General features: G+C 44.1%; 1 protein-coding gene and 1 long non-coding RNA gene across 14 annotated transcripts in view; one reads left to right on the plus strand and one right to left on the minus strand.

The window, feature by feature from the left end:
* LOC119022586 (membrane-associated guanylate kinase, WW and PDZ domain-containing protein 1-like) overlaps nt 1–12749 on the minus strand; it is a 101193-nt gene extending 88444 nt beyond the window's left edge. For all 13 annotated transcript variants that reach the window (XM_037103616.1, XM_037103615.1, XM_037103614.1 and 10 more), the window contains exon 1: nt 12288–12749. In XM_037103616.1, the coding sequence (XP_036959511.1) occupies nt 12288–12585 (298 nt within the window). In that variant the 5' untranslated portion in view covers nt 12586–12749. The remainder of the gene's footprint in view (nt 1–12287) is intronic.
* Nucleotides 1483–3544, plus strand: LOC119022594. Its single transcript, XR_005076002.1, has 3 exons — nt 1483–1577; nt 3012–3086; nt 3249–3544. It is a non-coding gene; the product is annotated as an uncharacterized LOC119022594 (long non-coding RNA).
* Nucleotides 12750–15771: the final 3022 nt, after the last annotated feature.

The raw sequence follows: 15771 nt of genomic DNA on the forward strand, positions 1-15771 counted from the left end.
ACGACTGTTCTTGTTTAACAAGAGTTAGACATACGGAGCTACGGTCCGCATTGATTGCCTTTAACAAATGTTTTCAACAAACTCCACTGACACATTCTCATGCTTTGACTTCAGAATCATCTGACTGAATACAAAATATATTTAGGTTGTTTTACTTCTTCACAATTCCCTGAAAGTCCATGAGACATATTTAAATGCACAAAAAAGTAAAGATATAAAGTTAACTATCAGATGAGACAAACAGAGGTACAGTGTTTGGCATTTCTTAACAGAAACAGAAACACTTATCAGAATCACATTTTTGCTGTTGATTGTTCAATTAATCATTTAACCATTTTAGTGGACTCAGTTAATTATACTTTTGTCATTTTATAGCAGCAACAGTAGCATCATGGTTACCTGATTATTTTGGGGGTGAAGTAGAAGGGGATTGTTTTAAAATGTTAAAAAGAAAAGATTATGTAAAAAAAAAAAACATAAACTAGCTCCAGAGAGCTTACTCTGAGTCACTGGAGGCCCTGAGATCTCAAAGTGAATTGAGACGTGGTGGAGCCGGTGCACCCACGTCAGACGGGGTGCATGCTAACGCTTCTAGCTTCGCAGCTACAGTGATTCTGGAAAGATTCTGGCTGTAAAGACTGTGGCTTTTCAGATCAGTTTGGGATCTCTTGGCTTCTAGAGACTTGGGTTATGGCTAGACGAGCTGCATGGAGCCATGTTTGTTTCTTTCTATCTTAAAACAAGTCCCCATCCACTCAAGTTGTTTAGGCGAATGTCGCAACACTGTTTTGTTGTGACGCTGAAGAAAAGTGTTGTGGAATACGAAACCGTGTCCGACATTCCATCTGAACGGACAACGATAATGACCCTGATGAAATCTGGGTGAACTTATCCTTTAAGTTGCAACCCAATACCACAGTCTAATAGATTCACATTTGAAAGACGGGATAAAGGGACCAATTTTAGTCCTAACTGCTCCGCTGTGTATCTCCTTCATCCAGGACTGCAGGCTGTGTGCTTCCTAAACCAAACAGATGTCTGCACTGTGTTTACTGAAGCAGATAACCGGAGAAAGAAGGCGAAAGAGTACTTCACAGGGAAATGTTTCATCATCCTCCTCTCCACCATTTTCTTTCTGCACTGTGAGGGGCGAGAACTGCCACTACCTGACCTGAGCGAGTTAAACAACAACATTAAATCACCACTGCTGTAACTCATCAACCCAACTGAAAGCCTCCACCGTTTACTGGCTGACTGACGTTGAGTTGTAGGAAAAAAAACCATCTTGACGTGTTTTCCTGGTACCTACAGTCAGAAGCCCACGTTCAGATTAAATAGCAGTGTGAACATTAGTGTCAGGATATTAGATGATAGTACATAAAGTGTTTTCCTCACTGGTAAACCGAGCAGGGTCAGGTCAGCCTCTCAAGAGCTTATGAGCAACCTGAATCTCTGCAGATTTGACGGACGAGGAGGAGGGGAGGGATAGAGAGATCAGCAGCATGAGAAATCCTCTAAGGATCATCTGCAAACCTTTCACCTCGGCTAAACTACACACCAGGGTTTACACGACGACAGTAATGTCACAGCATTTTTTTTTTCACTTTACAAACAATCAGAACGTGCACGGATGATTATCCTTCGGATATGTTTTTAATCCTTAAGTCCCACTTGAGTTTTTTGAAACCCAGCCTGATGACAGAGGACCTCGGAGAAAATTAGAGCGTCTCACACACTATATGCTATTTTCATCGCGGGGAAGGCGTAATTACTTTGCGTGCAGACCACAACAAAACCAGAGTAACAGACTAAAAGCAGGACTATGATTCATGTGCATGTAACGGAGCCTGTGATGGTGCGTAATCCCTTCCAGATGTGTGAATCGACGAGGAGCGCAGCTTAAATGTCAATTTATCTCCACTGTATGGGAGACTATCTTGCAGTGAATGCACGTGTGTGTGCGTTTGATTGACTCAGTAGGCGCATGTGCGATCGTGTGAAGGTCACTGCGCGTGCATGAAAAGTGCAGCAGAGAGCGACCGAGTGAGATCGACTGAGAGAGAGAGAGACAGAGAGAGAGAGAGAGAGAGAGAGAGAGAGAGAGAGAGAGAGAGAGAGAGAGAGAGAGAGAGACAGAGACAGAGAGAGAGAGAGAGAGACAGAAACAGAGAGAGAGAGAGAGAGAGAGGGAGAGAGAGAGAGAGAGAGAGACAGAGAGACAGAGAGAGAGACAGAGAGAGAGAGAGAGAGAGAGAGACAGAGAGAGAGAGAGAGAGAGGGAGGGAGAGAGAGGGAGAGGGAATCCTACGATGAGCTCTTAAAGCTGTATCCACTGTCACTTACATGACAGTTTACATCTCTCGCCGTCTCAGCTTGTTTCCTGCGTATAGGGAGCCATGTTGACCACAAAGCTCAGAACGTGTTAATTACTTTTGATTCACCTGTTGCGTCGAAACAATCTGGCAAACACTGTCTTGCATTGGTGGCAGGTGACCAACAGGACACATCTGCTACAAAATAAGAAGAAGAAAATCAGCTATGAAAAGCCAGTTTGTCATCTTTGATTTTATGCTTTTATGGTGGAATTTTAAAATAAATACAGCAAATTCTTAGTTGCAGATGAGTGAAGTGACACCAGCATTAATGAATGATCCAAATATAAGTGTGTTAATAAGACAGGCAGAAGGTTTTACATGTTGTAAGGTGTGTCTGAATTTAAGAGCCAAGATGTGGCCTTTAGGTGACAGACCTGAGGACGACCACGATGCCCTCGAAGATTGAGATTGGACCTCACGTCCACTCTATATGTAAACTTAAATCACTGGAACAAACTGACTGGATGTTTTTTTACACACAGATATAAAGAATTTGCCAAATTAACAAAATGTCTCTAAAAGTTAAGCATGTGTTGTGGACAGTGTTTCACAAAGTTTATGAAGTTTCTCTTAACACGATAAGTCACAAAATTGATTATTATTATATTAATGGAAGTCTGGGGACTTTCTCCACAGGTGACAGAGAACTTGCCTATACTGGTGACATTGTTTTGAAGTATTGGATGTGCAACGTCAATAAAATGTTGGCAGGTAAGAGGCATGTGGATGTGTCTCCGGGGCATTCACCTGTATTTACAATCCTGATCACTCAGGACGCATGTTGATTCGAGGTCTGTCTTTGAACAGGGCCTGTGATGTAAATACAGTTGAATTTTACTTACGTTTTCAACAACATGCCTTTTGTTGTTTCAGTCTGGGCTGCAACACAGAAGAAAAAGAGAGGATGTGACTCTACTACGTACGTTAACCTGCTGCCTATCTGCTGCATTCACTCAGCTGCTCAGTGAAAGTGTATCTGTTGGAGGTGAAACGCGATGCATGTGAACTCTACATGAGACAAACGTACTGTACTCCAGAGACCCCGAGGGCTCTCCCTGCTTGTTACTGATAATGTAACTGGCATGCTGCAGAGGAGGACTCGTGAACTTACTGTACCGACATGGTTTCACTCTCCACTATCAGCCGCAGCATTCCTTCAAAGCTTAGGTCATTACAGAAATGTAAGCAGAAATAATGGCAACGACCTACAACAGTCGGCTGTTGGCTCCGACATGAGACTGGATGAAATGAAGTGAACTGATCACAACAAGCAAAACATCCTTTGTCTTTTTATTTGTCTTGGATGATCCCTTGCAAATGGAGCATTTCTGTCTTTGTTCTCTTTGGCACAAAAAGGTGCCACAGTGGGTCTCGAGCAGGTCAAGACAGCCGTTTTTTGGTTTATTTTGTTTTGATTTTTCTTTCTTTTCTCCACCTTCCTCCTTCCGAAACATGTCTTTAAAAAAGATTACAATTTCGGAGTTTATTCGCTTCAGCTTTTTAAATTTCTGGCCCTTGTTGAGAAACCAGTCAAAGGTAAAACGATTAGCGCACACATATAGGACTCTTTCCAGGCGCTGGGGAGACATGTCCATCAAAAATAAAGTTAATCCACTGAATCTTCATTTCCTCCGTTGGTGGTAGTAGATGAAGATGTTCGTACTGGTTCTTGCAGACAACAACAGGGTTTTGGGGATGTTTGTGTTGCTGAGGTCAGCCTCAGCGAGGAAAACAGTTGTTACTGGATGTAACTCTAGTTCTGTGAGTGTGTGTCTATCCATTTAACTGCCTGTTACTGCAGCCTCAGTAAGTAGTGGACACCATCTTTAATGTACTGAAACACTTATCACTGTAATGACGGCATCGCAAAATCCATGTCGTAGCGCAACGTGACTCAGGCGAGAGTGATGAAACTGTGCACACCACCTGACATGATGGGTAGACAGCGGATACCAGACGATGCTCTGTCAAATGAATGGAAAACTTTGGGGCATCACCATGAAACAAACATCAACATCATCATCAACATTTGTCATTTTGGGTTGCTGATTTTCAAGGGATTTACCGACCAAATGTGTCTTGTGTGGGATGGACTTAGGAGAAGACACGACATGACATTAGACGTGACAATTTTTAGTCAATTTCTAGACCGAAGGACCAATCGATTAATCCCTGAAGTAGTCAGATCAATTGATAGTGAAAATGATTGTTAAGTTTAGTCCTAGTGTTGACGCAACAGTTGAACCTCGACACCAGAACCAAAGTGATACCTATTTGAGTTTCTTTTTCTACAAAATCCAATTTTTCATATGTAAAAAAACAAAGTCGACGCCCAACGTCAAATGTCTGAACACGAGCAGCAAGACCAAAAACTTTAAACCAGGGACTATCTGATCCAAGAGTATTGATAAATTACAAAGCTCAATTTTTGGTATTTGCCAAGCAGAGAATATAAAAGGTGAGAGACAGCTACACGGCCACAGTTGACCGTATTATAAGAACGACTGCTCCTGCTTGAGTGTTGCATCCTCACTGCTGATCGCTGTTTCTTGTTTCTTCCCCGCGTTTCATCTCAACCTCATTGTTTCAACACCTGAGGCGAAGTCTCTGAATTACGCAGCTGTTTATTCAAGCTTAAATGACACAAGCTGCTTGTGTGCGCGGCCACTGCTCGCTCCACTGGTATGCCGACCATTGTTAGCGATGTTTGTGAGTCACTCCATCAAGGCCAGAGTACAATTACAGTGTATAAACGCTGTAGAGCAAGTGAAATGCGTGCAAACACGAGTGTTTCAACCGCGCTTTTCAAAACCCATCTCAGACTTGCTGTTTATTCTGTGTGCCCGTTTGCGCCTAAAAAAGCTGAATATGCGGAAAGATAAAAACATAAAAAATAAAACATGTGAGATCGCAAACAGCTGCCTGAAACAAGGAGCTCATGGAGGGATAGTGGATGTGGAAGAGAACTGGGAAGAAGCAAGAGTGGTACAGAGAGAAGGAGGAGAGATAGCTGCAGGATTCATGTCACAAGCCTTTCAGGGATCTACTTATTCACTCGGTTGCACTTAATCAAGACTGACAAATCTTCGTACTTAAGAAAATGTAAGGGACTCGCGTTCTGGGACAAGCACATCACAGACGAGATCTGTGTCTACAAAGCCCTGACATCCTCTCCATGTGTCTAAGCCTTCTTAACCATGCACGAAGACCAGAGACACAATTTCAGTGACACAGCTGCAATCTTTATGTAACAGAGTCGCTTTTAAAAGGGACATTTCACCCAACATTTCTTTTATATATCCACCACAGAGATGTCTTCCAACTCCCACCAGAACAATCTATCCATCTAATCTCTTTCACGTTAGGGTCAAAGGTCCCTATAAGATACAAACATACAGCGTTTTCGAGTGCCCGCTTGCCCCCCTGAACAGAGTTACAGAAGGTCGTGGATGAAATCTCCCCTTATGAAATGGGACAACCCTCCAAGACCCTCGCACATCATCAGCTGTCATCAACGGTGTTCATTTAAACAGACGTGACTGTATAATATGCCGTCTTCAGCTGCAGTTAAATCTTGTGTTGCTGTGGCGATCCCGGTGTCGTCACGATGCTGTTTGCCATTTTTATCTGATGGAGATGCTCGCAATTCACTCACGACTTCACGCTATCGATCAAGCCATCAGATTAGAAAGAACAGCTTCATTACCTAGCCACCAGCGGTGCCAGTCTGCACTGGTATTAGAGGAGTGGTATCAAGTGTGTACCAGGCATCATATGCCATCAAATAAGGGGATGCAACACTGAAATACATCCTGTCGTACACAAATTAGCAACAACATTGTAGCATTGTTAGCTAGTAGGCTCATTAGCTACTGAGGCATCAGCAAACTACTTATGATTGTTTATGCTTGTTATAAAGAAAAGGACCATATTATGAGTTATGAAGCCCCGACACTTGGCCCTACACCTCCATCCCAACAACTACCAAGACACGCCCATCTCCTTAGCATTTAAGTGTGCAAAATGGAGGGGGAGGGTTAAGTGATAATGTGATAATGCCCCTTATGTCAATATTCCCCAGGAGGCCAGAATTTCTGCTTCAAACTGAGAGTGTTATATGTACTCTGATCTGTGTTAGTATCACTTCATTTAACCAGCTGATACTTAACGCTTGTCCCATCCAGTCCCAGTTACTGGAGCCTTGAATATGGTACCTCCATTAGTCTGCACACATGTCACCATTCAAACAGGGTAACATTCAGAGTGCTGAGTTTTTCGCTTATTTACGGTCATCACATCTGACCCTAACCCTGTAAGAGGAGCAGTTAACACTAGTTAACCCCTCTCTCCTTCGTATCCAGCCGCATTTAAGATGTTTTCATAAAAACAGGATTGTGTCTAGATGTCAGACATGGCTCATATGTACTGATTAAAGCAAAACTGAAAACAATCTTAATGAATTAATCGTGATGTACAAGAAGCGTAGGACCCAAACCTCATTCAAACTCAGCTGAAGAGACAAAAACTATAAACATCAGATCAGTGAGGACTCTGTGATGTTCCTCACATGACACTTCCAGGCAGTATATTTCAGAGTTATCTACACTGTTTTCAACCCTTCATTGTACCATCTTCCTCTGCAGTGATTCAGTGGCTCCTGACTGGAACTTTACCACCAACAGCTGCTCATCTCATTAGTGGAAGTTTTATATTTTGTTTGACAAATTTCAGTTTGACGTTGAAGAACAGAGCAATGTGCATCTTTAATTTCCTTACAGTTTTGTGCTACTGGACTGAGGCCACAGTGTAGGATCAGCTATAGGCGACCCCGGAGACGGTATGCACTCTGAGAACATTTCAGCGAGCGAGATGCATACTATCCTGAAGGTTTGAATGATTAAACAGATGGTCTCTCTAACCGCTGTACCACCCTGTCACCGAGGAGTGAACACAGTGACTGCAGAAAGGCGGAGACGATCTGCGGGGCTGCGAGAGATGAGGCAGGAACTGAATGGAGAATTTATGTATAAAAGTCTCAATGTTTCATCGGGGTGGACCAGTGAACTCCTGTCCATTCTCAGGAATGCCTGGCATCCAGCAGGCCACCCTCACTCCCTCTGGGTGGGTTCAAGGGAAGGCGAGATCTGAGGAGACCGAGGGCCATTTGTCCCAGAGATCAGACGGACAGCCGGCCAAACCCACCCGTGACCAGAGCGCCGTAAAAACCAACAGGCCCTGTTGTGTGCTGGAGGGGGGTTTGTGCTTCGCTTAGTTAAAAAACCTTGAATGCAAAGAAGAATGTCCAAGTTGTAAATTAGAGTCATAAAAACTGTGTTTTGTTGCTCTATTGTAAACCAACAAGTATCACTGTAATCATGTTAGATAACCCGATGGACAATCTTTACACCTTTACAGGTGTGTCACCGTTATCAGTCAGGAGACAAGATGGATTCAACCGATGATGACATATGAGAGTCACACCGGTGGGTCACAGTCTTAACACAGCTGAAAAAAACGCCCTTTTTGTACTTTACCCTGAAAATACCAAATAAAACCTTCATTATTTATCAGGGCCTCTGTAAACAAAGCAGAATTCTTTTTATTACATTTCAGCTGACTACAGCCCATCAGAGGGCAGAGGAAGGACTTTGTTGCACAGTCACTGAGTGTATTTGCGTTTAATGTGGACTTTGTGAGCGTGTTCCTCAGCGCTGATTGAGCCAAAAGCTTTTCAGACTGTGAGAAGAGTCGGAGGCGGACACACAAAGGGCGAGACACGAGGCCAGAATACTGCATGAGGTGAAAGAAACATGGTGCGTACTGGTGTTTTTTTTTAAAAAACAAAACAAAAAAAAACAACAGGAGATTAGTTTTACTGCTCTGGCTGCTGATTTGGCCGCTCGCAGAGGATATTAAAACCAACTGTGCCCCATTGCCACAGTGTGTCTGGCCACTCCCACTCCTGCAGTTTCCATTGCAACGTCCTTACAATCTGCTTAGAGGAGTAATAAAAGATGAAAACATTATATTATAGCTCCAGAACCTGCCTAATAATCATCACATTTTCACGTACAGCAGTAAAAAGAGCCCGAATTATCTCGTTACCTCGGCCATGGAGGCCATGTTTTCCCCTGTGTCGCGTTGTTCGATGGTTGGTTGGTTTGTCAGCAGGATTAAACAAAAACAACTTAACAGATTTTCATGAAATTTGGATGGCGGATGGGATTTCTATTTTGTTGAAGATAAAAGAAAGAAATCCGGTGCATTTGGATGGTTATACAGATGTGGGGACTGTGCAACATCTCTCAACGTCTCTGTCAATTTTGTTTAGGGCTGCAACTACTCATTATTTTCATTAGTGTGCTTATTGTTTCCGCGATTGATTGATTCATAACTTATAAAATGACAACAATTGACAAAAATGCGCGTTTCAATTTCACAGATCCATAAGAGACTTCTTCAAATAGCTTTTTTTTTGTTTATTTTGTCCATGTTATCATTCAAAAACCCCACAGATTCTTCATCTACAATCATACATGATAAACAAAACCAGCAGATCAATTCTTGCTTGAGAAATGACTGAAGCGCTTAATCGGTTTTCAAAATAGCAGGAAACTCATTTTTGTAAATCAACTAATTGATCACGACTCATGAAGACGTTCATAAGAAATGAAGCTAATACAACATTATCAAGTGCTATTTTTCATGTTGCTCTTGGAAGCAATGTTACAGCTACAAAATGTAAAATAGTTGATTGTTGAGTCTCAAATACTGCAGCTCTGGGTTGGCAGCTTGTGTCGGACGACTATGAATTTCAGGATTACAGCCGAAGATGGCGGCAGCTCGAGCCTGAAAACGCTTAAGACGACAGAAATATGAAAAATTCATGACGACAATGAGACGGAAAACTCCATTCTGACTAAAACGTCTCTCAAGACTAAAGTTCCGACTCAAAAACCACGTGCCACAGCTGACATTCACTCCAGCGTGCGATTAGAAGTCGTTGTGTAAATAAAAAGCGCTCTCGCATCTCAAGTTTTCTTCACAGAGCTTAAAAAAAAAACCCCAGACACAAAACCACCGCAGTGTAATATTCCACCTTCTCCACAGGAATGCACAGACTTTCATTCAGGTTGGTTTTCTCTCTGCATTCCTCAGTGGGAGCTACACACCTGTGTGGCTGTGGTCTACCACAGCAAAGACCTGCCTACCTGCACACACACACACACACACACACACACACACACACACACAGATAGAGTTTCCACCTCTGCTACCGAGGTGATGCGGCCTCCTGTAATCTGACCCACAGCTCTGTGGAGAGGAGAGCAGACAGAGATCTGATCTGTACCCGACAGCCTGTCATCTGGTCCGGGACAGCTTGGATCGCCATCCCCGGCCGGTTCTGCATGGGGAGCCCGACAGACTGCCGGGCACAATGGAGGTCTTGTGAGCCGCTCAGATAGTCGAAGAATATCCCTCTCCTTTAATTACTGACATGGAGAATCTGCTGACTTGTGCAAGAAACTAATAACCAAATTCACTGAAGTCAGCTCAGGATATCCTTCAGATATATACAGTCAGGGTGCTGTTGCTTGTGTTCACGATTACAAAGTGTTTCAGAATAATTAGAAAACTGTTTATGGATTTATAAAACCCTCCCATGATGCGAGCCCGGTCAGACCAAATGTCGAACAAACGCCTGTCCCGCAGCGTTAGCGCTGAGCTCTTGTCCCCGGGGTCGAGACTCCGGCTCCAGAGGTCAAGCGTTCGCTGTGCAGCCACTAATGGACGTACAGCACAATAGAAAAGCCAACGATGCTACACTGAAACTAAAGCGCTGTTATATAACACAGTTAATGATTTCCCCAGAGAAGAGGCGCTGCAAGCTTTCTGTCAAATATTGTGCGAGTGTGTACAAGCAAGGGAGTGAACGTGAGCCCGTGTGTGTGTCTGTGTGTGTGTGTGTGTGCTGAAACAGACATTCAAATGAAACTAAAAGGATTTCAGTATTCAGGCATCGCAGAGCGTCCACATTTAGCTGAGATGAAGAACAACAGAAAAAGTCCAGGCACAATACACTGGAGACAAAGAAAGAGGAGACAAAAAAAGAAAAAAACAAAAGAAAAAGCCAGAGTTTGGGTCGGTGTGTGCATCCCTCTGCCTCAGACAGATGCAGATGCAGCAGACCGTAGGCAATGGGTCAACCTCAGCTGACACACAAGGAGCACTTCTAGAAATAACCACAACTGCCCATGAGTGGTGTCACACTCTCACAAACAATGCATCCCTCAGTTTGGGCTGAACTTGCACGAGCTGGAATCTGCTGGAACTTTTACAAAAAAATACGTAAAAATAGAGACTTTGACAAACCGCGACGCTGCTGCTGGCTCCTGTTTCAACTTTGTATCTTTGCATTTACAGACTTGTTTGAATTAACGGTTTTAAATTTGTTTATTTTACAGTATTTTTTTCTACCTAAATAGCAACCAGGCTGCGGTCGGGTTGGTGGAGGATTGTGGTCACAACACCGTGATAGTTTGCAGTGTTGGAGGGTGAAAAAAAAGAATGTGTACCGTCAGTTGTTGTCATCAGGTAGGAGCTGTGAGATGAGAGAGAATATAAAAAGCAGTCGTCTCCTGTGTTTTACATTCTTGGTAAAGACCCCAAGACGCTCGGTGACACTGGTGGCGTTGGCGTGACTTGGCCGCTGTTCCTGTGTTTCCTTCAACTGAGCCATTGTTTTTCTAGCTTAGCTTACTCAGCATGGCTTATGGATTATCTAGATGATCTATTATCAGGGCCGATAGTTTGCATTTTTCTGACTGTCCTGATCTGTGTTTTTTTGGGTCTGATGGATGATAAAATAAAGAAATTTACAAATGCAGTGAACTGGCTCAGTTTTCTCAATCAGTGTCCCGCCCTGATTGGTTACGTGTCACAAGCAATAGCCTATCAACGCTGAAAAAGTGTCCCTGTGTCTCTTGGTTGTTTTGTTTAAGTTGTTAAAGGCTAAAGGACGAGACTTCATGCTAGGTCCCTTTCCCGCCACGCTATCGGAGAGAGCAACAACAGCTAACGTCAGTTCAGAAGTCCGAACAGCACACAGAACTTCAACAGAGCCTCTTTAAGAAGAGCACCACAATACATTCGGGGTTAGTTACTCAAGAGTTTCATCCGTCCCTTCCAAATGTCTGTTATCGGCCTCCTCGACCGCTCATCATCTGTTTCGGTGCTGAAAAAACAATACATTCGAAGGTGTCACTTCAGGTTCTGCAAAGTTGTCATCAGGAACCAAACTAGTGACTCTGAAACAGATTCGAAGCAGATTCATCAATGATGAAAACAAGCCCTAGAAAGAAGTTAGATGTTTAACTGCAGATGAGATAGTCTATCGCTATCAAGAGCGGCGAGACACATAAGGTGTCAGGGGTCTCAGGCATCAGAAGTTTGGGAAATTAGCTCCGTTCGGTCGTCAAAGAAGTAAACTGACAGCAGACAGTGTGTCGCTGTGAAGTGTTGGAGAGTGTATCTGAAGCTCTGGAGCTGCTGTCACTGTAAATTGCCTAATCTGTAACCCGGCAGGTCTGACCCACAATGGCTCCGGCAACGTTAGACAAATGAGGGCAGGAGGACTGTCAGGCCAGCTTCATGTCAAAGCCTGTGAGAACTCCAGGCTGCTGCTGCTGTGGAGAGAAGATGAGCAGCAGCAGCAGCAGCAGCAGCAGCAGCAGCAGCACTCATCTGCCCTATTTAACACGCAACACAAATTTGTTATGTGCTTAAAATGCCTGGACACATGGCAATTATAAAACAACTTCCCCTGGGAGTCCTCAACTCCCAACACACACACACACACACACACACACACACACACACACACACACACACAGTTCCTCATGTCTCTCTTACCTTGACGCACAGTTTTCAACCTGACGGGACCTTTGCAGCACTCAATCACACCTAAAATGTCATAGAGGGGTAATCCAGACACGGGCAGCCCCTCCACGTCCAGGAGCAGCTCCCCCTCGCACAGTTTCCCGTCCTGGTACAGCACAGCATCCTCCCTAACTTGCCCGATGTACGGGAACTCTCCATTCTCAGCCCCGCCGCGCAGCTCCACGTTCAGCTCCCCGCGCGCGTCCCGGAGCACCGCGCACTCGTTCACTTTGGTGATCCAGTGGTTCTTCTTCTGAATGACTTTTGACATGGTGACTCGGGTTTAATCCAAATCCCGTCAGTTCCGAGGAGTGGTGTGGGGATCAGCCGACGCATAGCACAGGGGGTCGTCCCGACGGGCAGAAAACTTCAGGGTGTTCGGGTGCCACTCCAAGTTGGAACATAATCACCCTCCTCCTGAGCCGAGGCATGCTGCTCCCAGCGTGCGTTAAAAAAAATAAATTAAAAAAATCTCCCCCCCACCCACCCCCCTGGATCACAACCCGGACTGGAGTTGCTTCTGTTGTTGTTTCCGCATCTTTGGACAACAACACACGCTCTGATTCCTCGCTGTGGGATCTAATCCGCTCTCTGGTTTGTCCCGCTTTACATTCAAAAAAAGACTCTCCTCCTCACTGATCTCCTTCCTCTGTCGAGTGAAAATCTTTTAACAACAACAACAAAAAAAAACTTTATAGAAGAAAACAGAAACTGTTTTTCCTTCACCTATCCCGTGAGCAGGTTCAGGCCGTTCACACACCCGGCGGCGCCTTTAAGCAGGTAACACAGCGAGCTCATCCTATTTGCTCCTGCACTGTGGATGGAGGAGCAGGAGGAGGAGGAGGAGGAGGAGGAGTGGCTGGAGGGAAGGAGGGAGCGCATGCGTCCAAGCTGCCACTCCACGAGGGGGAAAATCCGACTCGACCCCCACACCTACCGGGCCCCGGAGCTCCACCCAGCCCTCCGGCCGCCGCACGCGTTTCGACGGGGGGATTACGGCGATCTGCGCGTCTAATCCGACCCCAGGAGCTCCAGGCTTCAGTCCCTTCCTCATAAATAATGACACCGCAGAGACCAGATTCTCCCCTTCAGACACCAGAGCTGCAGGTTTGACTGAAGTGGAGGGTTCAAAGTCCAAACCAGCAGAGCCATAAACTCTGGAGGAAACTTTATGTCTCACTTCTTTGCAGGTTAGAACAGAACATGTGCTTTATTCAACATAACTTTAATATTCCTCACATAAACAGTGAGATGATTAAAAGTTAAAGGGTTTATAATGTAACTTATAGGCTACATTTACCCAATAACTGAATTTAAAGGAGCATTTTGTGGTTTGGGGGAAGACATTTTAGTCAGAGGAGAACCATCTGCATCGGCTTTTATGCCTAAACAAACTAAATTAACAAACTTAATACTGTTTTGTTATTATCTGGCGGACCCTGCCACCTTTTTTTTTCCCTTGCTGTACTGCTGACTTTTAGCAATTTTCATATTAATCCCCCCTTGTGCTCAGTCTTCAACCTGATTGGACATTTGCAGGACAATAATGATGATAAAAGCCCATAAAATATTGATTATCATTGTTTTTAATGATAGTAGTAGTCGGCAGGAACACTAAACTTAGTTTATTATCATTTCAGAAATCCTTTTTGTGTCTGTGGCAACTATTGAACAAATACAACCAACGTCACAACAGTTACAATCAAAGACAGACATTTAACAACAAAGTTCTTCATAAAATCATCATCACTAAATGATATAAATATACCAAAAAGCAGGTGCCGCACACTTCACACCTAAAGGATTTGTTTAACAGAGCTTTGCTGGAGGGTATAAAGGATCTCTGGTATCCTGCGCCTCTGTCGTGAGGACGCCGGCTCATGTTCAGCATAGAGGGAGTGCGATACATCACCAAGGGATTCACTTTAACGTCTTTCCTTTATCTGCCACTCGGGTCTCACACAGCAGTGACATACTGCATTGACCTGCATTCCTGGGAAACATCCTGGGAGTTTGTTCTTGTTGTTCACTTCAGACGGTGAAAAATACAAAGAAATAAAGCAGAATATTAACACTCTTCAGCCTCCGTCAGTCTTATCCTCACCCTTCCTTAATGATAATGTCTTCATTAGTCCAGACGTGTTGTCAACATAATGTTCTTAAATATTTTTAAACTCTCTTCAAGGTATTTTGAACTTCTCAATATAGATATTGTTTTATAAAAAGTGTTTGTGCCTGTGGGTGATGTTTGTTCCCCTACTATGGGTAAATTAAAAAGTGCATTTTGAGGTACTGTGCAACAGAACTTCAGGATTAACCCTCAATCAATAAACTTCCACCATCTTCCTGTAAACGTCTTTCTGCTGAGGCAGAGTTTGACTGATCAATGTGAGGAAGTCACCCACAGTGACTCAGAGACGCAGAGTTACAACCTTTTAACTCATTGTCTCCTCTTGTACTCACACAAGTAGGCAGTTTTTTCCAGAAGACAGGATTTTGTGGAATTTATTGTTCCATTTAGGCATTTCCATTGTAGTTTATCGTCCTTAGTCCCTCCACAGTGGACATTTTCTTAGGTGAAACTGTTTCTCCTCCAACAATCCTTAAAAAGAAGCCAAACTAATTTGATTTTAGTCAGTGAAAGGACCCTCTGTCGGTGCCTATCAGTAACATCATCTGCAATAATGCAAATATCCCTCTCTCAGGCGTCTGCTGTTTGGACAGAGCGAGGAGGGATCAGGTGAGAAACACATGCCTCTGCAGGGAAAAGACAGGCTCTCTGTGTTTCCTGCCTGCCTGGATAAAGCACACAAACTGGCACTCTACCAGGGGCAGCGAGAGCAGTGGCCTGGATAGCAGCGAATGAAAGACAGCTTTCCATCCCATTTCATCTCAATGTTGAGCGCTGGGAGTGTTCATCGTGATTCAGCTGTGTCACTTTTACCTCTCCTGCCCGTCGTATTGAAGGTATTTGAGATCAACCGCTAGAAAGTGACCGTCGGTCTCTATTTTCATTGTATGGTCTAAACTAGCTTGATTGATTTGTGTCCGTGCGGACGGGAAAACAGCACATACATGACGCTCAATCCATCATTCATTGGATGTGTTGAAAAGTGGGCTCTGTGCTGCCTGTCACATGTCACATGACATTCTCGGGGAAGAACTCAAACAGCTGCAGGCCACCCAACGTGACACACATCCAGGGCGCTGATGTGAACATACAGCGCTGTGATCAAACCGCTGAAAACTTGATTCCATGCATTAAAGCTCTATGTGAGTAAATAAACTCTTAGTCGCAGTCACATGCAGACTTGGGTATTCATTTCAGCATCCTGTCAGAGTTAATTAGCTTTTGTTCATGGAGCCTCTTCAGGCTTCAGATTCACAGCAGCAGTGTTTTTGCGCAGAAGGCACAGCCTGTAACAATTACATAAAAGCGGAGTCAACACATCAATAA

The sequence above is a fragment of the Acanthopagrus latus genome, chromosome 7 (genome assembly GCF_904848185.1).
Source record: "Acanthopagrus latus isolate v.2019 chromosome 7, fAcaLat1.1, whole genome shotgun sequence".
In the NCBI taxonomy this organism is placed as follows: domain Eukaryota; kingdom Metazoa; phylum Chordata; class Actinopteri; order Spariformes; family Sparidae; genus Acanthopagrus; species Acanthopagrus latus.